The sequence below is a fragment of the Amphiura filiformis genome, chromosome 3 (assembly GCF_039555335.1).
Source record: "Amphiura filiformis chromosome 3, Afil_fr2py, whole genome shotgun sequence".
Taxonomy (NCBI): domain Eukaryota; kingdom Metazoa; phylum Echinodermata; class Ophiuroidea; order Amphilepidida; family Amphiuridae; genus Amphiura; species Amphiura filiformis.
In genome coordinates, this window is record NC_092630.1 from 73,100,066 (window position 1) to 73,126,364 (window position 26,299).

At 36.3% G+C, this 26,299-nt stretch overlaps 2 protein-coding genes and 1 long non-coding RNA gene across 4 annotated transcripts in view; 2 read left to right on the top strand and 1 right to left on the bottom strand.

Annotated features, from left to right (window-relative positions):
* LOC140149084 (beta-TrCP-like) overlaps positions 1-1,531 on the top strand; it is a 58,538-nt gene extending 57,007 nt beyond the window's left edge. The window contains exons 12-13 of one of the 2 annotated variants that reach the window (XM_072171247.1): positions 1,143-1,291; positions 1,394-1,513. In XM_072171247.1, coding sequence (XP_072027348.1) covers positions 1,143-1,256 — 114 coding nt within the window. In that variant the 3' untranslated portion in view covers positions 1,257-1,291; positions 1,394-1,513. Of the gene's footprint in view, positions 1-1,142 lie in introns of both variants that reach the window. The other variant, XM_072171246.1, reaches the window with a different exon arrangement.
* A 5,535-nt stretch (positions 1,532-7,066) lies between these two features.
* On the top strand, positions 7,067-14,001 carry LOC140149085 (uncharacterized). Its single transcript, XR_011858555.1, has 2 exons — positions 7,067-12,048; positions 12,413-14,001. It is a non-coding gene; the product is annotated as an uncharacterized lncRNA (long non-coding RNA).
* Positions 14,002-17,232: 3,231 nt separating this feature from the next.
* The window catches only part of LOC140149101 (uncharacterized), a 41,908-nt gene continuing 32,841 nt past the window's right edge, over positions 17,233-26,299 (bottom strand). Inside the window, 3 exon segments of the mRNA XM_072171268.1 lie at positions 17,233-20,500; positions 21,920-22,113; positions 25,676-25,799. Coding sequence (XP_072027369.1) covers positions 20,366-20,500; positions 21,920-22,113; positions 25,676-25,799 — 453 coding nt within the window. The 3' untranslated portion in view covers positions 17,233-20,365.

Sequence of the window (26,299 nt, forward strand, 5' to 3'; positions counted from 1 at the left end):
GCCAATGCCCCTCTCTTCTCCCAGTTTGTCATTATCCTTGTTTTTTGGACCAAAGCTTAAAACACTATATCCTACCCCCATCATATTCCCGCTTTTTTACTTATTTTCAGCCCATTTTGGGGCTTTTTGGCCTGCATTCACATGCTTTTTCAGGTTTTTCTCACCAGTTTCAGATTTTATGAGTGAAACTTGAGTGTCATTTCTGATTACTAGGAGATACAACCTAAGAAAATTGATATTAAATTAGTGTGTTCTCCTTCCATGTTTGCCTTAGTTATCATCAGGGCAGGAATCACATTTTTCCCAGTATCACCCACCCCATCTCATTTGTGTCATTTGTGTGAAATTGTTTTGCCTCAAAGACTTGTGGGATATCTGTAGATTGCAAGAACAAGTGTGTAGTCTTGAATGGAAGCGAATATCTGCATTCAATGTCAAAATCTCTCAAGCAGGGTTTTCTTTGTCAACAAAAAAAACCAAAAAAGCAAATAGGACCAGAAGGAGAATGTTGATTGGTGTACCACATTGTGTAATTTTCATACTCTTTCACAACTTTGTTTGATTTAGCAGAGCTATATCTCTTTACCACTGTAATTTGTGTCTATCGTAGTTCTCTATTGTTTTAATCTTTGCTATCAAAATTGCTTGATTTTATGGCTTCATAGAATGCACTTTCCTATTTTTTTGTGTAATCTTTCACTTTTATATCAAATTTTTCTTTGTGTCAAATATATTCTCTTAGATTTAATTTTGTATGCTGTTGACTATTTCTGGATTAATTTATTTGTGTAAGAATAGATGCAAAGATCTCTTTTCTAATTCTTAGAACTCTTTTTGTTCTTGTTTGTTTTATATTCTGATCATATGTTTTAACAAGAAATGAATTATTAGCTATAGTAGCATATGCTATTCTTTTGTGGAAATCTTATTCTTGCTAAGTTATCTTGTTTGTTGCTAAAGTTGGTGTTTGTTTTGTAAAAGGGATGTTAATTTGATGATAAAATCACATGTATCTGTACTTTATCTTATTGTTTTAAACAAAGATTTAAAATAAAAGATCAAAGAAACCCCTGCTCTGTTAAGGAGAGGTTAGAGGCTCAACAAATGACACATTTCAACCCGCTTTTTATTTGCCACTGCAGGAACACACCGGGCGGGTCTTCAGACTACAATTTGACGAGTTCCAGATAGTTAGCAGTTCCCACGACGACACGCTCCTTATTTGGGATTTTCTTAACGCTCCCGTCACTGAATGAATGATTGATTGAACTCGCACACAAATAGCATGATGGTATGTTAGCTTGTTAAAAGAGTAGAAAGAGAAGGGAACGAGTCTACTGGCTCATGAACACCTTTTTCCACCCGTTTTTTCTCTTCCCTTTAAACACTGCAGGAACACACGGGCAGGGTATTCCGGCTACAATTTGATGAATTCCAGATAGTCAGCAGTTCTCATGACGATACGATACTCATCTGGGACTTTTTAAATGCACCAATGAATGAAAATTCTAGCGATCGATCACCTATGCGGACTTACACCTATGTCACACGATAGAAGACAAAGAAAAGATAACTTGTACAAAACAAATTTGGATAGAATCTTTTATCAAGGAAACAATTGACATGAATTTTTGATCAAATGGTGCTGAATCCGTAGCAACATATGTGTTCGTTTGTTTCTCCAAGTAGCAGTATGCTACCGCGTGTGCATGTTATTCCATCTCAATGAGATCACTTCGTGCCAATGATTGGCCAATGATTATCTTGAAAAAACAAACCTACTGAACTGAAATTCTTAGCGAATTCATCTTCGTTATGACGATGTAAAAGTCTTCTTAAGTCTCTATAGATGTGACTTTCTACAATTCTTTTCATCTTGATATAAATGGATGGTCCTGTTTTTATGCAAAAACAAACTTTGTATTTTGTGTTGAGATACTTTTCTTCACCACCAACTTTATCGCCCATAACATATTGTTTTGGAAATTGGGCAGTACTTTCAAGAAGAATTTGTGACAATCTCAACATCTTTGTGATGATTTTTTTTGTGTGATGCGATATGGAGCTACAAGATGCAATGCAAGGCAACAAATCAGCAAAGAAGATTTTTTACTTTGTACCTTGTGATAATGTTCTTTTACTTTTTTTTTCTTCCAGCACATAAGATCATATTTTGAGTTGAAAACTTTGTTTTGGTGAATATGTATTGTCTAATAAGAGTGGCTCATCAAGTCTTGAATGTTTTGGTATGTTGAATTAAGTTTATGCTTCAAGTTAGTGAAATGCATGCATGTAAGTTTTATAGGAAAAGTTTGCCAATTTCTTGAAAGGAAAAAAAATAATACATATCTTATTGTAAGTCAATTGCTTGAGTTACTTGATGATTTTTATGAATACTGGACATTTCTGTGTTGTTCATGTGGATTTGCATATTTGTACTCAAAACGTGTGTAATTTAATAATTCTGGATCTTAAAAAAACATGTGATGAGGTCAAGCAAAATGATTCTTATTAAGCCAAGAAGACCAATTTTGTTTGATGGCATATTTTGTTAAGTTGGCAGATCCTTATTACCAATAATCAGACAATTTTGGCTTTTTTTGTGGAAAGTGCCAGATATGCACTGTTAAGGTCCACATAAACATAAGGTTATAGGGTACACCAGTTGTTCAAATTCTTCAGTGACATGTAAGTAAGATAGAAGTCTGCAAAGGCAGTGGCCTGCAAAGGCATGAGTATTATTTGCACAAGTACTTCAGGGATGAGATTTTTCTGGATTCGTGGAAATCCACTGACCCCCATCGAAATCAATGTAAATCCATTGAGATATTTGGGGTATAGGGCCCCCTTACCCCCTGTGCTTAAAACTCCAAACAGGGCTGTTTTTTCTGCTTTGTAAGATGAAGCTTCTACAACGGTCCTCTGTGTTGCTACTGTCTACCAGGCTCCTATATACAGTAATCGCTGTTACAAATACGTGTTTACTAGGTTCGCCAAACATTGCCATCCGAATGATGTTACTAGATGAATTTGTTAGCATGACAATGCAATCAAATGAGTATTATTGTTGTTCAAAAGGTATCTGATGTGTAAAAGGATATAATATACCATCTAGAGATTGCAATTTTGTTGATGAAATCATGATCGTAATGTGGCGAGAATTGAGTTGTATGCACACTTGATGAAACAGGAATCAGAAAAGAGGCCAGGTGCAGGGACCAGGTATATTTTGCTGGCAAGGATGAGATTTTCTGTGGATACAACAATTTACCAATCTCAGCCCTGGTACTTTGACTTGGTGATAAACCTATAGTGTAAGAGTAGAGTAACATCACTTGTTTTCAGATAACCGGTTTTGTTTGGTACCTTTGTAATGATGCAATCCTTTAGCTATGTTCATTGCCATTTGACATGTTACAAAAAGCCTATGCATGCCAAATATCTTGCTTATATATTCTTGCAAACAATTACATTAAGAAAAGAATGCAACATGAGTAATTCTTCTAAATTTGTTTCTCCCTTGTTTCCAAATCTTTCCCATACATGGGGTTTTCTCCGGTCTTGTAGCAAAAGTTGTTGTCATTTTGACATTTTTGCAGAAAGTGTCAGCAAAGCATATTTGATACAATTTATGAACCCCAGTAAAAGGTTTTATAGGAGTTCTCTCAAATATAAATCAGAAGTATTCCCACTATCCTTTGTAAAATTGTAGCCTAATCTCATTCTATATGGCCAGTGTTTGTTGTAAAATATTGAAATGTAAACCAAAAACAATCATGAATCGAAATTAAAAACACACTTTGAGACAGATTGTGCCATAAATAATTGTGATATATTTAGATATGTCTTTAAACATTGAATATGATTCAAAAATTGATTAGCAGGCAACATCGGCCTTGTTGAACTCACTTAGGTTGCAATTACAGTGTGCCCATATGCTTCAAGCATTATGTATTTTATTTCTTCCTGTACTGACTATTTTTATACAATTGCCTCAACTCTGTAGTATATTTCACCATCACCATACGGACACTGCCGGACACTATTTAAGCTACTAGTGATCAGTTTCTGTTATCTTTGCCTTCACACCAATTGAAGTGTATGATTTTATGGTTACCTTAATATCTGTAAATGAATGCAAGATGGTTTCCATATGTGCAAAAGCACTATCTTCTTTTCCTTGCCATATATGTTCACACAAAGAGTTTTCCCTGCATCATGAAACTTTGCTCAGCTCAACCAAGAGTTCGAGTGCAGGGTGATCAAAAGTACTCAAAAATTAGCCTGTGCATTAACTTTTCTTTTTGGCCTTGTCACTATTCCTATTAGTCTTCACATTGATGCAAGTTGTAAAGGCATAGTTGACATATATGCCATGCATGAAGGCACAACATCCTGGTATTCTTGACTTGCAGTTGATATATTCGCCTTTGCTAAGGCCAACAAAAAAGTTTTTCTCTCAAACCTACATGTACAAATATGTGAAAGACATCCCAGCACCTAGCCCTTTGCGCTGGGGTCTTTTTTACAGGCTAAAAACAAGAAGTGGACAAGAAACAAATTCTAAATCCCACGTAGCACTTGGCTTTTTTGTCTAAAAAAAAGAAAGCATAGTACTTAGCAATTTTGCAAAATGTTTGAGAGACAAAACCCTTTTTTTGCCTAGCAGACAGCCATGCAGTATAGAATTATGAAGATTACAATGCAGCAAATTCCACTAATCTCTCAACTTATCTACATCTATGGTCAGTAAGAAGAGATATGAGGCCAAAGTTACAGCTAAGGAACCAGTGAATGCAAACACCAGAACCCATGCATTGTACAGATGACATACAAATGAGATTAATGCCTAGTGGAATTAAGTTTATCACTAAATAAATTTCATTAAATTTGATAGAAATCAAGAGCATTGCACTGGGCCACCTACCTTTCTCCATTCATGCACATATTTTCTACTGTTTCTACTTACGGCTATTTACTCCATGTTGTTGTCAAATCTTGTTACCTCTTGTAATCAGGGATGTTGGATAATCAATTCACCATACTGTGTCACTATGTGTCAACATTTCTACACCTATCGGCTTTAATGAGGATTCTAGTAGTATATGTAGTAATATAATATGCTGCAAGGGTATTAGAGGTCATAATCAAGGTATATCTCCCCATTATATATGTATTATAAGAATATAAATACACAAAGGGATGCTCTCTTTTACATTTTCTAGTCCCAAGTCAAATCAAACTCCCTGGGCTATTGTATTTGATATCCACATCCCTCTATGGAAGATGCCACTGCTCTCATTTTTTTAAACATTTTAAGTTGAAAATCCAGCTGAAAACTGATCAATTTTGGATTTCACAATTTGGCTCTTGGAATGGCTAAAATTTGTAATTTGCAAAATCTTCCTGAAGGGATGTGTGGGCTTCAAATAGAGTATACCATTCTGCACCGGATGCCTTATATACTAATAATCAAATGATGTGCACACTGTTTAATTCCCATGTTTATTATAGAGATGACAGTTTCCACCACAAGGAGGAACAGAGTATATTTAATTCATTCTTCCCAAGTGTATGATCATTTTTTGCCATTGTATTCATCATAGCAGATTGACTTACTGTAGGTGTCAACTATGTACCCACCCAGACAAGAAACTTACACGGGCAGCAGTATACACGATTGTATCCAGAAAGTTCTGCTGCACTGATCGTTATCTAAGGAATGTTTTGTTGGGTATTTGAATTGGATTTGATAGCTGCACAGACAGATACAAGTTTGGACAAGGAAACATATTAGCTTGTAAAATGCTGCCCATATTGTGGGACTGTCAAATTCAGGCCTGATAAAAAACACCACCAGATCAATTCCTGGGAAGATTAGTCAATTTCTCATGGAAAATAGCATTTCCAATACCTCCTGTATTTGAGGAGTAACATTTTCCCTCTTTTTTTTCCATCCATTGTCAAACCCATCTGCTATTGCAGTTTGTCAATATGTATGTGATGCCCTTGTTTGGTTAATTGTGAGCTCATACACCTGTTGGAATGTTGGAACTATGTGTAATAAAATTTTGAAAGCATTTTGGTTTTATATGGGTCAGATGAGCTAATTTGCACAGCAAACCAAGATCTCATTGCTGTTCCCCATACTGGTTACATATAAAGATGTAATGACCCCATACAAGTGATGAAAGTGGTATGGATCTGGGGGATTGTATTTGTTGCTATTATACTTGAAGCAGGTGATTAAGATGTAATGAAGAAAAACTAATATACATACTGTATGTACCAGCCAACCGTTCTGATTGAATTCAACAGGTAGAGTTATATCATGGGTTTTTGATTACAATGACTCATTTCAACTATGTGGGGATGATCATTCATTAAATATTCTACCAACCATGACCAGTGACTGGTACAGATATGTTTCAATGTAATTGGCTCTTCTGAATGTGAAGTCATGCATGTGCTGTGTAAATACCCACAACTAAATTAATTAAGAGATGAAAGTCAAATTTAGTCACAATTTTTAACTAAACACATCAAAAGAAATAAGTCCCCCTCTGAACATGTCGTCATAACATTGTAAGGTTTCGTTTTGTACCAATAAAACTAACTTTGAAATAATTATATGACTGTTTACTAAGTGCTGTGTGAAAATAAGAGATTTCCATGACTTCAGGGCTGAATGAGCCTAAATTGAAGGCAAAAACTGCCCTTTTCAAAAGTCACAAAGTAGGCCTATGCTTGTCACAAAAGTTGATTCATGGCTTGTTACTAATGGAAAACCCTATGTGTTTGAGTGCAGTTTAAAATCCTCACCAAGTGAACAGTTACTGTAATGTGTATCGATTCTTGATCATTCAGCCATGCAAATCCCCTTGGTGCAGAGTTCAGCACAGTGAGTTGTAAGATGGCCAGTTCCATTCATTGTCCCAATATGCCTTGCTGTTAACAAGCATAGGCCTACTTTGTGATTTTTGGAAAGGGCAGTTTTTGTCTTCAATTTGGGTTCATTCAACCATGAAGTCATGAACATCTTTCATTTTCACAAAACACTTAGTAAACAATCATATAATTATTTCTAAGTAAGTTTTAATGGTACAAAGTTTTACTTTACTATGTTATGACAAAATTTTCAGAGGGGGACTTATTTCTTTTGATGTGTTTAGTTTAAACAGTCAAATAATTCCATCAATAAGTTTTGAATGCATGTGATTTGATATTGTTTGTATACATATGTTTTGGTCATGAATACAATATGCTTCAGAATATAATCATGCTGTGGTGTTTGATCTGAATTACTGGAGCTGTAATATGCTCTTGGTACATGCCAGTTTGACATTTATGCTATTGTAAATCTTGCTTTCATATACAATTCCACATATTTATAGCATTCAATTTTCTGCTCCTATACTTTCAGAATTTTCTTCTGTTGGGTCATTCTTTGTGTACCATATTCAACCTAATCAGCACCCCTGTGAACTTTTTTACTTCTAATTTGTTTAAGCACCCCATTCAAAGCACTTTTAGTGTGAAAAGGGATTTGTTTAAGCACCCCCCACTCCCCCATTTAAAGCACTTTTACTTTTAGTGTGAAAAGGGGGTAAAAAACTCATCACATCAAAATCATCTTGACATAGAGTTGCAATAGCTGTGACATTTGTTTTATGGGTTTTGTCCTTTATCTTAAACTACAACATTGTTCTTAATACAAAATGTGCAGTTCGACTTTCAAAATATGGTATTTATTTAAGCACCCTCTTCAGATGACTTACTTATGCACCTAAGGCATTAATTGGGTTGAATATGGTACATGTATATTATTGAATATATTTTCTTGCAAATGACAGGAAAATTGTTACAAAAAATGAAGAAGTAATAAATGCATAAATTACATCATATAGGTGCAAAATATTTACTGAAGCAAGGATTCATAGCTTTCATATTGCAAAGAGCTTTTTTGACAGACATTTTAATTGACAATTATTGTATTGCATAATTTTCTTGTGTTAAATTTGTGTTTTCTTATGTGTGGACCATGAAATGGAATGTTGACAGTCAGTCTGTGTGTGAATATTGGTGACTGTTTGTCAGGTGTTTTTGTGTAATTCAAGGTATAAGTATCCTTAAAAGATGAAACATTTTTATTGAGTTCATTGTTGGTACAAGAATTGGGGCATGGGGGTGAAAAGTGAATTTCAGTTGAGGTCTGTGAAGTTTACTTTGAGGGAAATCCAAAATTTGGAGTAAAATCCCCACCCCCATGGTGCTGCTACTGATTGAGTTGTAGCATTTCTCATGACCATATCACACCTAATGGGCAGTGATGAGTGTAATATGACGTGTCTACATTCGCCTCTTGATTGGAAAAGTAATATGTAGACTAGAAGTCAAATTTCAACCAATCGGTACTAGCGTTTGATGGCTAGCAAATTGTGTCACTCATTGCTACTACAAGTACAAGTATGATATGGTTTGCAGAAATGCTATAGTAGGTACCTGAATGAGATAATGATAAGAAAGATATTATAGTATCATGGTGTGTGTTATATGCAAATCTGGAATTTAACTAGGGCTAGGACAGAGACACATTTGCGCTGTTTTGCCAAATTCAGTAGTGTCAATTATGAGAAACATTTTGGAAACAAATTCAGTTGTCAGTAGAAGATATTTTTGGTCACATTTGGGAGGGGAAGCCAGGCAGGTAAAAGATCTTTTCAACTGCATGGGTAACAACAATAGAGCTGCCCACTCAGATGAAAAGAATTTCACTTGCTATATACCTCCGTGAGGGGAACTATAGTCTGTCCACATTGAAGTACAAAGTAAATAGACCTCGGAAACTGGAGGTATGAGAATAATTATTTCAGTGCAATGCTTCTATTGTGCGCCAACTGTTGCGCGATTTGTGCACCACGCTCTTTACGCGTGGCGTCGCGCTCGCGTGTGACGCAAAGCATCGACCCCCGATGCCACAGATTTGGTTTGTACTTCTAAGTGGACAGACTGTACCCGAATGTGTCCAAAAATGAAAGAAACTACAGACTCCCATGATATCTGAAATTTAGTTTATAAATGTCAATTATGCCAGAATGATTGTTGTTTAAATGCAGTTGAGGATCCACATTTTAATCACCTGACCTGCTAAAATTAAAAAACTGTTTTCAAAATTATTTTGCTTCAAATTGCTGTTTGAAAATTTGTATGCTAAATTTGATCTCGAAAACTGATTTTGCCCTTGTCCTAGTAATATCTGGTTGAATTGTATTGTTTTGACTTGGTTATAAAGAGAAATGATGTGTTGCCTTTATAAGGAACAACATGGTGTTCAAATTATTCAATAGTTCAAATTTAATTTGGAACAATATGTGACCCAATGTGAGTAAATGGGGTGCTTAACAGTTGGAGTTGGATAAAATGAATAATATTGGTATATACAAAATCCTGCCACATTTTGATAGCACTACCTAGAAGTCCATTGCATTGTATTTTAAAAGTGGCTGATGATTGAAAGTAGTATGAACACAACACATACATACACATTTTCATATTTTTGGCATTCACAGTTTTCATTTTCTTCATTGGAAACATTTTTTGCAGCATCTCCCAACCGTATTTATTAGTTGCTATACAGTGTCAAAGTTAAAGAATCTGGACTCCAAATAGCCCAATGTGCAATGCTATGGTCAATCCATTTTATATCACTCATACATAAATTCTAGACAGTTCATTGGTTGATTACCATTTATCATTTTTATCATCACCCTCTCTGTGTGATAGTCTTTACCATCATAGTGCTCTGCCGTAGTGCGCCAAGCCGCTGACTCTTGGACTCGCCGATTTAGTTATGGGGTGGACCCCAAAATGTGAAGTATATCACGGCAAAACATGGTGTTATGTTGATGAAAAAATGTATTTCCTACCTTAAATAGTATTTTAGTAATAGAATTTATGCATGAGTGATATAAAACAAATAATATTAACTGTCTTAAATTTGTGTAATGGTCGAAATATAATCACTCTGTGAAAGATGTATTGTTCCATTCCACTTGCCGTTCCGGCTTGTGGAATGGAACAATCCATCTTTCACCTCGTGATTATATTTTGACCATCACACTCATAGACAGTTGATATTTGTATACCATTGGATTGTCACTCTTGAGCATTACAAAGGTTTATGCATGTAGCGCCCTATCGACACATACTTCAAAGTTGGTGATACAAAACCCTTCCATTTTCACATTTCTGACAGGAATCTCACTTACTTGTGTTGGGTCATTTTTGCATACTCACTTGAAGCTTATCAATTAAAATATTTGGCCAGTGTATGATGTTGTTTTTTTAAACAAAAAGAAAAATTGTTAAAAATAGATGCATTATAAGATGACTTGTCAGTTCAGTGTCCAGGTATATTATGTAAGCCAAGATGGCAATTTTTAATGCAAAGCTATAGTTATTATTTGCAATATTAAGGTTTTATTTTGACAATTTTAAAATTATGCATAATATTAGGTGGAAAGTTAAGTGCATGCACCTGTGAATGGGTACACTCATTAGCATCCAGTTGTTTGTTTAACATGCCACCTTGACGGTGAATGATGTTACTTAGGAATAAAATCCTAAAATCAATGCATTTTCTGAGTTCCTGGTACTTGCCTCAAACGATAGACACTGTAATATATTAGCAAGTCTTATGTAAGATGTACTGTATACGATTATAGAAATAATGAAGACGCTAGTTCTAGAAGGGAGTGAAGTCACAAAATCATGAAAATGCAGTTTGTTTGTTTCTGCAACAAGGGAGTCATCTACACAATCTGTGCAAGTTTCATAGTTAAACAATGTGATAGAGCATTGAAACGGCATGGATATAACCACCACCTTGCATTGAAACTACATGGACATAGCAATCTGCTTTGCCATCAATGTGACTTAACTTCCTTTTAGAACTAGCATCTTAAATTGGGCATCACAGTACCAGATACAGTGGAAACTCTTTAATACGAAATTTGTGGGGCCACAAAAGTTAGTTTGTCTTATCAGGATTTTGTCTTATCCATCACATATTACATATGGATTCAGTGCCAGGGACCTGAAAATCAAGCTTGTCTTATCAGGTTTTTTGTATTATCAGAGCTTGTATTAACGAGTTTCCACTGTAGCTATATAAATGGAATGCATAGCCAAGTGGAATACCATATGCAGACTCCCTTGATTTGACAGGTTACTAAACCTATTTGCAGTTTCAGAATGGTATTAACTAGACCTCAAGAGCTTGGACTCCACCATGTTGCCCATGAAGGGGGAAATGACTGTACCTCCCATTGTTTTGTCATCTGCTCAGGAAACTGAAATTTCTGGGATGTACTTTCTTTGCTATTTTTATGTACTGTTTCATTAACATGTACATTATTTCTGTAAACATGCACCAAAATGCTACATAGACTGTGTAACATGCATGCTCTAAGATTTTGCTGCTTTATTGGTTGCCATACAAGGCAAACCAATAGGGCAAAATTTCCCATAGCTGTGTGTGCACAATGTCCAAGCTCTTATAATCTAATATATCTGGTATAACACATGGAATGCATGTTTCCTCCTGCATCAAGGCAGTGTAATGCCTCAAGGTGAAGATGCACAAATGGAAAATGTATCCACAGGAATCAATATTATTGCAAGCTCTGTTGCAAGGCTTTGTAAGCAAGGCTCAAAAAATTTACCATTTTTCTCACTTATTTGTGGGGTTCATACAAGTAGGTTAAAACCAATGCCCCAAATTTGGGCCCAAAAACGTGTGAGGGCCCTCAAACATTTTAGATCGAGGGCCCAAATGGCTCTCAGAAATTCTGGCTTATTTCGAGGCCTGGAAACAAGCCTCGGGATTATGAAGTTAGAAGCCATGGTTTGTGAATGGGCTATTCCATGTGAAATTCATACAAACCCTATGGAATGCAACACCTTAATCTCCCACACAGGGAGTGTGAATTGTAAATGGATAACCTGAATGAGTAACTCTATTTGAAATCTACACAGGGGGAGATTAAGGTCATGTAGTGCTGTAATCGATTGTCGTAAGTATCGATAGTCGGAAAATACATAGACTTCCGACATGTCGAAACACTCAATGTCAGTATCGATACACAAACGACATGGCACACATTGCCAAAGTCATGTAAAATTGCGGATTTGCAATACCACTTTCGTTTGTTTGATGCATGATCCATGTAGTTTTAGCTGTTAGGCTTCAATACACTTGTTGTTAACTTGTTTCTGGAACTTACTGATAATAAAATTGGTAAACTCAAATCCGTGTTTCAAACAGCGTGAGTATCGATAATAGTATCGACATGTCGGATGTTTGCCTCCCGACATATCGATACCCAGAAAGCTTATCGATTACAGCACTAAGGTCATGTCTTCCATAGGGGGTATATGTATTTTAACTGGAATCTAGCCCAATATGCCTGTATTTGCTTGCTGCAAGTGTGATTCATTGTAAGGAGTGACTTGCAGCATTGTAAAAGTATCCCAGTATTATGTGGCAGGTATTCCCTCTGCTGCAAGGTTGTTGTTATTGGTTTGAGAACAGCCTGGCTTTTATGTAGCATAGCTTGGTATAGGGGGAAGATGCTGAGTGCTAAGGATAGACCCTCCACCATAAATTCATGAATAGTGATCCCTTTTGTGGTACCACTAGATGATTCTTTGTCCTGAGAGAATAAGGATATCATGAATAGTGCTATCATAATCATTGTTTGTTTTAGAAGTTGCTGTAATAAATCACATGTGCTAAAGGCCCATTCAGTGATCCTATTAAAATGTTTGGCCTAATTGTTCCATGGATGAATGAATTTGCATGGATTGCCTAATTCAGGACTTTAACAAGGTCAAATAAATTGGGGCAACATTAATATCATAGTAAAGGTATGTTTCAGACTTGTTATCATGATTTCAAGAAAAAGAAATTACTCTGAATTTGAGGCAGCTCCCTGTGCTGCAGCACTTGCAAATGAATGCTTGTGGGCAAATTGTAACAAATTTCTGATATGTGACCCGATCTGGCTAATGTCTGCAAATATGTAACAGCTAATAGCCAGGAATGGGTTGGGGGTATAGTTAGTCATAGTTAGACTATGTTGCAAAATCTTTCTAAATGTTGTAACTTTGCAACGAAATCAGTTATAAACATGGGGTTTGGTACTTAATATGAATCTGATAATAATTTTGACAAAATATGACTTTAGCCTGGGTGGACTGGATCGGGTCACATATAGATAGCTGATATTATATGGCTATCCTAGTATTGACTGCTTGGTTGGGATGCTTGCACATTATTCCCAATCTGACTGCCTTGCTTGCTTTAAAAAAAAAGTAATAATATCATGATCATGTCTTGTATTCTATTGCATTTAGGTTTGCCATTTGAGCTGGGTCAAGCAGGTGTACACTCTTTCAAAAATGTCAAAATTGCCTTTCCTCCCCCTCCCTGAATTTTAGAGTGAGGCAAAATATCACAGATATAGACTCTTCATAACGCTCTACAATTTTGTTGCACTGTGATGTATTACTGTAACATCAAAAAACTTAGATGCTACATGTATTTAGAGGAATGTTAAGACATCCCAATTTACTTTTGCGCTCTGTAAAGAATGTGCACACATTTTGACATACTTGTTCAACTCCTTCCAACAAACCACTTTGTAAAATTCTATCCAAGTGGAAATATATTATGCTGTCAGGGACAAAGTTTTTCTGTTTTTGTTGTACAAATTTAGTGTAGGGTTCACCCAGACAACAATATTGTTATGTCAGCAACTATATGAACATATGGATTCTTAAATCTCCATACAGATTAAGATACTGTATGGGCCCAGTTGTAGGTTATTGTAGATTTAAATATTTTATGAAAGTGTTGTTGCCATGACAACTATAATAATGGAGAAAATAAATTGTGCTGTAAAAGTTGATGGAACTTTTATGCACTTCTCAAAAATGTGATTGGTTCATTTTCCTCTTTATTTGTTGGTGTGTTTGATTAGGTATGAAATCAAAACTAGACCAGCGGTTGATCACAGGTTCCATCAGGTTTTGTATTGTTCTAAGCAATGGAACGTGGGCAGAACCGGCAGTCCAGTTTGATTTCATCCATTAAGAGGCTGTGCAATAATTATGATCACCCCAGGGGTAACATTTTCAAACTGCCACAAGTTGCTTGCCCTCTGCCTGCCGAAAATTGCTTGCACCCCCCCCCCCTTGGCCTGCCAAAAATTCTTTGCCCCTCCTTTGAACATATCAAATTTTTAGGTTCCCAATTGGCAAACCATAAATGCTGTTTAATTTGAACATATCAAATTTTTAGGTTCCCAATTTGCAAACTTCAATTGGTATATTCTAGATGTATGTAGCGAGCAAAGATTTTTGCAGATTTCTGTAGTCTTTTTTTCTGTTTAAAAGGTGCTCTGTAAATATGTGCCAGATATTGCTTCCCCCCCTCATTTTGGCATGGCAAAATATTGTTGCCCCTCCCCAATTTTACCTCCCCCAGGGCTAATAATAATTCTTTTGACCTTTGAATACCAAATTTCAGCCAAACTATTCCAGGTGAATTCAGCAACCAATGTGGAAATTGTCTCTACTGTGTGTTAAATTAACTTAGTACTGGTTTTAAATGTGAAAAATCAGGAATTAAATGTTATATATATTTGTCAGACCCAACAAGTTTTCAACTTCCACTCGACAAACCTGATGATAAACAATTCTTTACAAATTTGGTAGTTTCCTGCGATATTTTTATAAAAAAGATGTAAAATGTCAGGTAGACCCTACTATTGAATAAACCAACTGGAACAGTATAACAATTGAAGTCACAGCTATGTGTCGAGAGGGACATTTCTCTAGTTCCACAACCATTCATACCCATCACCTGTTTTATTGTAGTACTAGCGGGAGACCCGCGCTTTGCAGGGGAACATAGCCGGCTGCACGGCGCGCGACACAATGGTGCTTCGTGGCCATTCAAAAAGGTGGCGGCAAAAACTTCGAGTGTACCCCCTTCCCAAATTCCTGGATCCGACACTGTTTCAGAGAAGCAGTCAGTCACATACACATACGTAGGCCTACGCGCTTGAAGCCAACAATAGGTGCGTCCATACCATGCGCCGCAATGCACGTGAAACCATGGTGCCGTGTACGCGCAGGTGCCTAACTCGCTACTTACCGCGCGTGTTAGACACCGCTTGCATTTGACGCGTTTGCTGTCATGACCTGACCTATAAGGTTATTGACCTCAACGGCCTAGCAACCGACCATTTTTTTGTTATTTCCATAGTGATTGAATAATTTTGCAAAAATGAATGTCAGATGGTTTAATGGCAATATGTACCCGATATTATATTAGTAGATAGGCGAGATCTGCTTGTTCTCTGTAGACAAGGGGCAGTCTTTAGTGAACGGCTCTTTTCAGAGCCACCAAAACCTTTATATTAGCAGATAGGCGAGATCTGCTTGTTCTCTGTTGACAAGGGGCAGTCTTCAGTGAACGGCTCTTTTCAGAATCATCAGTAGACAAGGGGCAGTCTACATGTCTCATTCTTAGGTACTTTGTCCTGAAGAAGTCAGAGCTACTCCTGACGAAAGCTTGACAGTTCTAAACTTGTCCGACGACGAACCCGCTAAAAACCCACTAATTGTTATATTATGAATTCCCGTCGTAAAAGCCTATCCAACAATATGTACCAGATCAATGTACAAATAAATCAGAGCTGATAGTGAAAGCATCTCGGGGGCCTGCTTCTGGACAAGATTTGGCTACTTCCTTTTATTTATATAGATTATCATGGAGTCCTCTTGGTGGGCAATTAAAAAAAAATGAGAACGAGTGATGTGGTATTCGATAGGGGTCTATATTATATGCCCTCCCTATGGACCGTCCCACTCAATTGTGAAAAGGTTGTGAACACTTTTGGTAACTACCTAAAATGAGGTAAAATTGAAAAGAAATGGGGTTTCAAATAACTTTCTGGTTTAGCCAAATTTGCTATTTGCTTCGGCTACCATGTTTGTTAATTTCTTTGTATGACCTATTTTAGTGCAATAGATTTCAGTTCACATGCACTACAATTGTGCAAATCATGTTAAAGTTGCCATATTTGGCAGATCTAGGCTAGCCTATGGAGGTGTTTTAACTGTACCCCCATTTCAGTGGGAAAAGGACACTGCACTTTCAAAATTACTCAGACCTGTTCAAAACTCAAACCATCATTAACCTCTGGCAATAAGGATAAAGAATCTACGATGTACGGTTATGAGAAAAAGTCGAAAAGAGTAACATTGTGACGTCAGAGATCCAATCTTGTTACAGAAAATTGGAAAATAATCTATGGTGCTTTCTTATCCAGGTAACACAATTATTGTAAAGGTCAAATTGACTTGATAAAACTCAACGGACTCCATGGGTATTATTGTGATATTGATGTGTTACGCTGGAGGTAACACAGCACTTCGCGCAAACTTCTATTTTTCTGATTTATCATGGCAAGACAACTAATTTCTGAATCCTTATGACTAGAGGAACGCATTGCTAGTGTTTTTCACCAAGTCAGAGCAATTTTGAAGTTCAACAACCTTTTCCCACCAAATAAGGGTGCTGTTAAGGTATTGTAATAAGAATGGGATTTACTTTGAAAAATCAATGCAATTATTAAAATCAAGTTCATCAACACATCCCTTCCATCAGCATCCCACCATCCTACCCAGGACAATGATGAGGTGTCACTTGCTGAAACATTGTATTATATTAAATGATTCAACAATTTCTATGAAAGTTGTTAAATCATTTAATTAATACTAATGTTTCAACAACTGCTCTGGAAGACATGCATGCCACAAGTTAGGAGAATACTGTATATCGGTTTGTCTTTTGTTAAATGCACAAATTCTCTTGAAGCACAGCACTGTTGATGTCTTTCGCTCACTTATCATGCTGAATCACTTAAATAACTGATATGCTGTGTGATCCCCTGCTCAATTGCAAGAATTCATGCATAATTTTAACATGAATTTAACAGAGACAAATTCTCGTTCTGCACCTGCACTGGCAGCCTTGCTCCAATTTCTATCCCAGCATGCCTATCAGGAGCCAATTTTCCCAATGAGCAACTTATGGTATATGTTGCTGGTTTTTTTTTAATTTTCTATGCTGTTAAAAGTTGAACATTTATTTTATATTCACATTCCAAGTTTCCAAAAGCCCCCTTTTAGTGGAAAAAATAAATAGAAACAATTCCCAAGTAGTAGCAAGTGGACCTTTGTTTATTATATTCATCCTTTGATTATATAGTGAATGTACAGAATGATTATCATATTTACAAGTTTTGGTTAAATTTGCTGTGATACATTGATTGTTTTACTAATCAAAACTGTATTTACACATTATGTACATGGCTCAAGTACACAAGGTGGCCTGTACCAAAAGTTTCCTTTATATGTACCAAACAATGAAAAATTGGTTCCAAAAGCGTTCAACTTCAAATATAGATAGATCTTTGTTCATTTTTACAAGATGTGTAAGAAGTCAAAGATTTCAACTCGCACCTAATTAATATTGTGTATTGCCCATTTATAGGCTAACATAAGGCCTAGTAACAATAACTTTTGAATCTTTGCATAGTGTATATAAGATTATTATGGTCTAATACTACTAACACATCTATAGTGCTTTTGGCCAAGTGTAGTCAGTGTCATCAACTCATTGAGACAGCTGTTTCATGCAGTGTGTGAACATGTGGGTGAGCACTCACAATTTGAAACTGCAGCCAATGAATTATACACTGACAGCACTTTGTGAAAAGCACTATCTATAACTGTTTCACATAAGGGTTCAACAAAACTACTCATATGTGACCTGCTCCCACTGAATGAGCGTAAAGTCGCAAGTTGGTAGTTTTGTGACCTCTTGGCTGCTGAGTTGATGTTTTTTTGTTTGACATGCACCTGTGCAAGCCATTTATAAGAATAGGCATTTATAAGGATATACTACTGACTTGTACCGGTGCGGATCAAACAAAGAACATCAACTCTGCAACTTTACACTCGTTCTGTGGGAGCAGGTCACATTTATCCTAAATTTCAATGTAAAAAGGAAATTCTCTAACCTAAATAACTAAATAGAATGTAACGAGAACAAAACACATGCAAAATAAAATAATAGATATTGATTACAGGTTGCAGACATACCAATCAAAATTATGGCAATAACTGGTTAGGAATATATACAAATGAATTCACCCTACTAAAATAAATAATATGCATCTTTAAATTACCTCAATGCCTTCCTCGAGGCATTTAAGTTAAATCAAATTTTCTGATTTTCTCAAAGTGTTTGCAAGATTCTGTTATCCTAGTTGGATGTTTTACATCATATCCTTTCTGAAAAAGTATACTTTTATGTACTTATCATCATTATGATTAGAAATACAATAAAAAACAATATCTAAATTACTGCATTGGGGAAGGCATACAGACTATAGGGAAAAAACACAATAAATTTATATTTCCTATCATCCCTAATGTATGTGGTACATAGAACTTTATTAATTACTTATTTGAAAATTATGTTTTCTCTGTAATATCAAGTAAGAAATTTTTTTTTTTTATTAACTATGAGGGTTGAACAAAGTTGTGAAACTCAACTTCATAAGCATGGAAAAATAAGATATTTACAGAATTGTATTTACATAGATGAACTTTTATGTACATTCTCTTACAATTTATCTTGATTTTGGATATTAAGCTTTAGAAAAAAGTAAGCTACATGGGAAAGAAAGAATGTTTTGTACTATTCTGATAAATTTCACTTCTAAAGTGATGCTAAAAACAAGCTCCTGTCAATCACACCCTCCCGAAGGAGGGAGGATATTCTAACATCCCTACCCACTACGTAATTAGACATACATGTTTTAATATAATGGCACAGTATGATAAAACTATGTAACTTGACTGTTTTGGTGACACTTCTTCAAAATAGGCAGTTTTTATGCTCAAGTCCAGTTCTATTGTTGTCCTGGCTAAATGGTACCATTTCTGACCAGTGACCAACTAAGAATCATGTACACAATCAAATATGTGACACAATCTGGTCCATGGGGGCCAAAGGCGGCAAATTTGAAATTATGGCAAAAATATGGAGTAAAAAGATAACAAAATACACATCACAAAACTTTAGAATCAAGTATGCTAGACCTTTGGTGTTTTCAGTACATTTTGTATATGATGATAGCCTAATGTTTGTATAAGGCAGTAATTATAGTAACTCAATTTTTCAAAAAATGCCTCCTTTGGCCCAATGGAGCAGATTGTGTCACAAATATTCAAGCACATTATGAATAATCTTTCTAGTGACTTCAGAAAAATGCCTTTGCTTTCAATTAATACCAAAGCATTTTTTCCATCTACATCAAATTACACATTGACTACTTTAATGAGCAAGCGTCATATTTAGTTAAAATAAATATTCCACAATAACATAACTTGCATCCAATTATTCTAATACTTGATCATAATTCACAGTTGGATTTCAAAAACATGATTATTGTATTGACATCAATGTTTCAACCTTTCCTCCCACATTGTATTATGCAAACTAGGTAATACAAGTAATTCATAACTTGTGAACTAGGTAATGGTAATAGATAATCAAAGCAGAAGCCATGTATCTAGATCCTGGGCTCAAAATAATTTGAGGGCCTGGGATAGTTAATAAACCATTCCTATGAAAAAGTACTTAGCAATGACAACAAGTGTACTCCACCCACTCTATCTAAACAGAGAAAAAAATCTGCTTAATTATAGAGGAGTATACTGCTGTGATATGGCTTACCACAAATCTCCTTACACTGACCAATTAACAGCCCTCTTGGCATACAAGGCCAATGATCACTGACCAGTCATGTTGTATTATACAGAGAATCAGAGATTTTTAGAACATTGGATACAGGCGCTGGTTAAGTGACATTTGATTTACACAGGCATGTGCCTGGGATTAGCTCTGTGAATCTGGCCAGGAGTGGCTATTACCATTCCAATTTATGGTCTTGGCCCATTTCTGTTTAGATAGAGTGACCAGGGAATACACATAAGGGTTACATTTGTTGAATCAGTTAATTAATAGCCCACTTATGACAAAAAAGTATATTATCTCAAGTAAATAATATGCATAGCCATTGTTTACCAGATCTTTATATGCACTCTTGCAATTGCTAGTAGCAATATCATTAGGATTAATTTGCCAAGAATGAATTTTACAGCAGCACACATGTTGTGATATATTGGATACAAGATCTCTGCCAATGTTGGAGGAGCAACACTAATAATCAGCCTTATTTTTCTTCTGTCGAGATCTTAATTTACGTGTGACTTTGCTTTCAGTCTTCTTGACTGGTGCTTCCGCTGGTCTTGGAGGCTCAACTGCTTTTGTGCCTTCTACTTGCTGGGAGAGTGTCTGAAAACAAGAAACCAACAAAAATGGTCATGAAGGTAAATTTGAAGGACCCGTACATTGATAGCAAATATACTGGAGTAAATGCAACTTTAGGTCAATATTTACGTTTCACCAGATTGATAGCTTAAATGGTTTTGCAATTTTGATGCATTATATCCTTAGTCTCATAAATAAGATCATGGTTAAATTTCAGGGCCTAGATTTCGACAAAAATCACAGAATCGATTCTCGTAATGATTCTTGTAAGATTCTCTCATTATACCATACAGTAAGTGCAGCGACTATGATGGATTTTGATTCTCGCAAACAAAGACTAAATCGAGGCCCTGAATTTTGATACTGGGTAACTACCTTTTTGAGGATATCCTGACCACATGTTGCAAATGGATTTGCTTTGGATTTCATATCAAAATATAGGAAGTGAGTGGGGAACAGTTTTTGATACCAAGGAATTTTTTTCAACGTTACTTCCAGTTCAATTCAGATTTCATGTAGCAACAAATATAGTCGCCGGCAGAGATAAACTCAGAATATTGTGTCTGACATCATCCTTGATGGGCATAGCAAGTTTGTGCTTTGAAAGGATGCTGCACACATGGTCAGCTCACATATTAGGTCAATCGGCAAGACAGTCAATCATAGCATGATACTGTTTTGGTGACGTCCGACACAACATTGTGGGTTTATCTCAGCCTGCCTGCGACTATACCTGCGAGATGATTTATTATAAACTTACAAGCAATTATTAGTTAGTACCAAGGCTCACCATTGTACCAGGGCTCACTATTGTCACAGATTGCAACAGCTACTGCAGTCACAACTTGCCTGCCTACCACCTAATTGTTTTCTGATGCATTTTAACGAGTGCAGAGTCATCCAAATTTTGCTTAATAAAGTGCTTTTAGGTGAGAGTTTACCTACACTTAAGGCTGGCATTTACATCTTGACACCTCATCCAGCTACAGCTGTCTTAAATACAAGAGCTTTTATGATGCACCTTTCACCATAGAACCAAGGTGCTTACAATAATGGTACCTTGTGAATAGCGTCCTAAATACCTGTTTGTTGTTGTTGTTGTTAATACATAAATATGATGGAACAAAAAGCATAAGAGAGAGCTTGCCAGAGAGGGCTGATCTTATTTCAAAGTGAATTCCAGGTTTTTGCGGCTACAATCTGAAATCTGTTTCCACCAAAGGTTGATAAAAATGAAAAGATGGTGAGCCTGTGATATTTTTGGCAGATCTAAGATGGCTTATAATATCCAAATAACTCAGTCACAAACATTGGGGCTTGGTTATTAAGAGCTTTTTACACCTTGACCAATGAATTTACATCTCTCATTTGCTAATGGTGGAAGAGGCCTGTGTCAAATTCAAGAGAGCCCTGGTTGCTACTAATATGGTAACAATCAAATACCTCATAGGGGGAGGCGTCATATGGTGTTGAAATCTCAGTCTTGTACAGCTTCCTTCTCCTCTTAGTTTCTGCCCCTTGTACTGCTACTTCTACTGTCCTTGGAGGAGACTGCTTCGGTGACTGTATGTTGTCAACAAGTTTTTTGGCTGTACGAGTACGAGATGGAGGAGAGGACTTGTTAGTACTGCTACCCGCTGTGAAGAAGGAAAGAGACAGTGCAGAGACGTAGACAAAAACAAAAAGCAGTGGTGCATTTAAGAGCAAAGTTCAAGCCACAATCAGCAGTACTTGAGAACTAAAGACAAATTCAGATGTTAATGAGCAATATTACTTTCTTTAGAATTAAGTTTCAGAGTTTTCATCATCAAGCAAGGAACTGAAAAATATATTCTTTTATATAGAAAACTGACTCACACTAACCCTAACCCTACCCGAGGTTTTTTGGCTATCGGAAGGGAAAGAAGGAACGAAAAGGAGAGAAGATGAAGAAGAAAGTCACTTGGCACCCCCGGATTCGAACCTCGGACCCTCGCATGCCACGCAGAAGATCCCCAGCATGTAGCTACACAGGTGACGTTGGCCCCAACGATTCCCTGGGTATATATGACTTGGTCTGATTAAGTCATCAAGTCCCGTGGAATCCGTGCACGCAGAGCGGTTTTAATAGTGAGCTTTAGTGAGTCCTAGTTCTGTTAGGGTTAAGAAGGCATATAGGGAAAATATGCATGGTCACTAACCCTAACCCTACCCGAGGTTTTTGGCTATCGGAAGGGAAAGAAGGAACGAAAAAGGAGAGAAGATGAAGAAGAAAGTCACTTGGCACCCCGGATTCGAACCTCGGACCCCTCGCATGCCACGCAGAAGATCCCCAGCATGTAGCTACACAGGTGACGTTGGCCCGCCAACGATTCCCTGGGTATATATGACTTGGTCTGATTGCGTCATCAAGTCCCGTGGAATCCGTGCACGCAGAGCGGTTTTAATAGTGAGCTTTAGTGAGTCCTAGTTCTGTTAGGGTTAATACATAACTGATTGTGGCTTAAAATATGGCTGTACATGTTGCAATGATGCATTTTATGATTTGTCTTTTTGGCAGAGAAAGGTTGTTTTATGTAGAATAAGAAAAAAATATACCAAAAGAACTCACAACCGGAGTAAGAGAGTGATTGCTCCTGGCCTGAGCTAATTTGAGGGACCCACAAGTACACAGAAGGTCAAAAGCTACCCAAATGCCTTTAAAAGGGCTAGTACTTTGATGTACAAATGTCATTTTTTTGCATGCATAAGGCTTATCTTCAATCAGTATGTAAATATCTGTGTCATACTGATACTGAATTTTATCTAGCCCAGAATCCATCTGTAGATTGTCATCGCAACATGTTCTGCCAGAAGATTTGAAGCAAAAGCTGAATAATTAGACTCCTCAATTACTACAAGAATTAGAATACATGGGAAAACTACATAAAGTATTAAATGTGCAGCAAATGGTCAGCAAATAATAATCCAACAAATTTTGAAACATAAATTTATGTAAAACAAAATTCAAAGGTTGAATGTGTTAAATGATTCACATTGCAGTGGCATGTCTGGAGTGACATTGAGGGCTATCCCTCAGCCATGTACTTCCTTGTTAAGGCATTATCAGGGCCACTACGGGCATGACCCTGCATTTGAAAAGTAATTAACATAAATCACAAGGTTGTTAAAAAGCTTACGTTGTTAAAAGGCTAAGCTTGTTACACTTACATACTCCTGTGCTTACACTCTTTTGCTCACTCAGTTTCTGAACATAGCCAACAATTTCATATTAGTGCAGCATTTTAAAGTCAAATGCAAAAAAAATTTCATTTTATTACAGATTTTTGGTTAGCAAATTAGCATTTAGAATACATTTACAAACAAAACTACTAACAAAAGAAACACAATAATAAACTTAAAACAATGATGGAAGGAAAGTGTTTTAAATCTAAGCATCTGATGCAAGTCTGAGTCTGTGCATTTGGTGCAAGCAGAGGTCAATGAAATCTCAAGACCAGATGGTGTGGATATAGCAAATACTTCACAGCCATTTCACTTGTTACTCTCCATAACAGGGATCAGAGTTAAAATGTGTATCCACACAGATCTCAAAATGATGAAGGGAAAGTAAATGGAAAATCATGCAATGAATAATATGTCATGGTACACAAACAAAACAAACTCTCATTTAAGTATGAATCAAACATTTTTTTATTTGGAAGCAATCATTTGCAATTAGCCATTTAACTTAAAAGTATCAAAATAATTTGATCCTCTCTCAGGCCAGAAATATGTTTAGTTTAAACAGTATGAACAAAAACATGGTATTTACCACCCAAGAAGTTGTGTACCACTTTGATACACATTTTTACTTACAGAATCCGAACTGCTGGAGCAAATTAAAACTAAAAACTTGGAATAAGAATGTGTGGGTGGGCCTCAATGTGAAGTAGAACCATGGATTCCACATTGTCCACAGTTCATATGGGTCTGCAGTACTACTCCAGCGTGTCATTGTGTGCTGGTGATTACAAAAGCGCACACACACATACAGGATGGTGGGGGTAACATGGTCTATGGACACATCCTAGTGTACACATCCCCACAACTCACACAAATATTCACACACATCCCACATACACTGTAGCGCATGTTAAATCACAGACATTTATTTATTGATTAATTAATGATGAAATAATGATGGTGGAGATAATGGTTCAAGTTTTATCAACTCTTATAGGATGAAATTTTGATGTATGGAGAGATGACATCTGATGGTTGGTAATTATGGATGAACAGAACTGTTTGACTTGATATGATTTTACCTGGTTTACATGCAGGGCAGCATCTAGAATGCACTTCAGTTCAAAATAATACATGTAAATATAGAGGTTTAATTTTGATGCACACCAGACAAAACAGCAGCAACCTTCTGCGATGGTCTTTGGATGATTAATATTCTAAATCTATTTTGTTTTATTTCAAACAATTCACCCTAGCAAATCCATATAATCCTTCATCAGATTGTCAACCTAGCCTTTTCTTCCAACCTAGCTATTTTTTTCTTTCCTGAAATTACTGCCATTTTGCTTACCTAAGTTTAAACCAACTTCTAATCAAATGCCACCAAAAGCAATAAGATCTACCAAAGAGCTGCATAGCAAATGGCAACTAATGCATGTAATCAAATGATGGATTTGGTCAAATGAACCACTTAAAATATTTTTAATCAAATTTGGGCAGAAATGATAAATGTGCGGTCTACTTTTGTAAGCTTCTTTGTTCACTATCTAGATTAAGTACACCTATAATGACTATGCAGCTGTAGCAGCAGGTTTTGCTTTTTAGGCATCTAAACTCTACAGTCACTAACTTATTTAGAAATGAATCAATGAGATGATTACAGTCATATCAAGTGTATCATAATTATTGGTGATTCAGCAGCAGAAAGACATACATCACGTTAGCTGCTATGTATGGTTGGCTGTGATATACATGAGCTCACTCATTGAACAGTGCATGACTTGCACCAGTGCATAAGTGCACTAGGTGTTTCACAACTGACATAATCAATGATGGATCAGAGGCATAAAGACAGATGTCCATTGGGTGTTGTGCATATGATTGGCTGTGATATGTGTGAATTCACTCAATACACAGTGCTTGTCCCATGTGTTATGTGTACAAGTTACATATTTAGGCTTAAGATAGCCGTCTTAAAGATGGAATATATCATACCTGATTTCCCAAAGGGTGAATTTTGGAACATGTCTCCTATTTTGGAGAGTGCCTTCCTGGAGTTACGACCTGGCGGGGGTACGGGACCATCTGCTACGAAACCACTTGGCTGGTTCTCTGATTCCTAATAACAAAATCAAGTATTAGATAACATATCATGATGTGTTTACAAACAATGTGGTCATAATCTAAGTTATAAGCGCCGCACAGAAAGTAACTCAGCTGTGATATGCCTAGAACTAGAAATCCTAAATTTGAAAACCCAAGGAGAAAGACAATTCAATAGTTGGTTAAGTTTGAACAGGATATACCTTGTTATCAGTGTATGAGTGCAATGACTGTTGTAAAGGTGTAACAATATTTGTCACAATTGCATCAGTATTGAAGGTAACAAGTGCCCATTTTCATTTTTGAAGTAAATTCTATTGATTTGAATTAAGTGTGATAATGGCGGGTTTTAGATTCCACAATGCTTTAATAACGATTGATCAGTGCATAAGTAACTTTTAAGTTCATGTTTTTTTTCTTTAAAAAAAAACTGCTGTTATCTACATTACATAAATAATCAATCTTTCTATTTTAGAATATTGTGAATATGATTAATAGTTCTGAAGCCATAGGCAT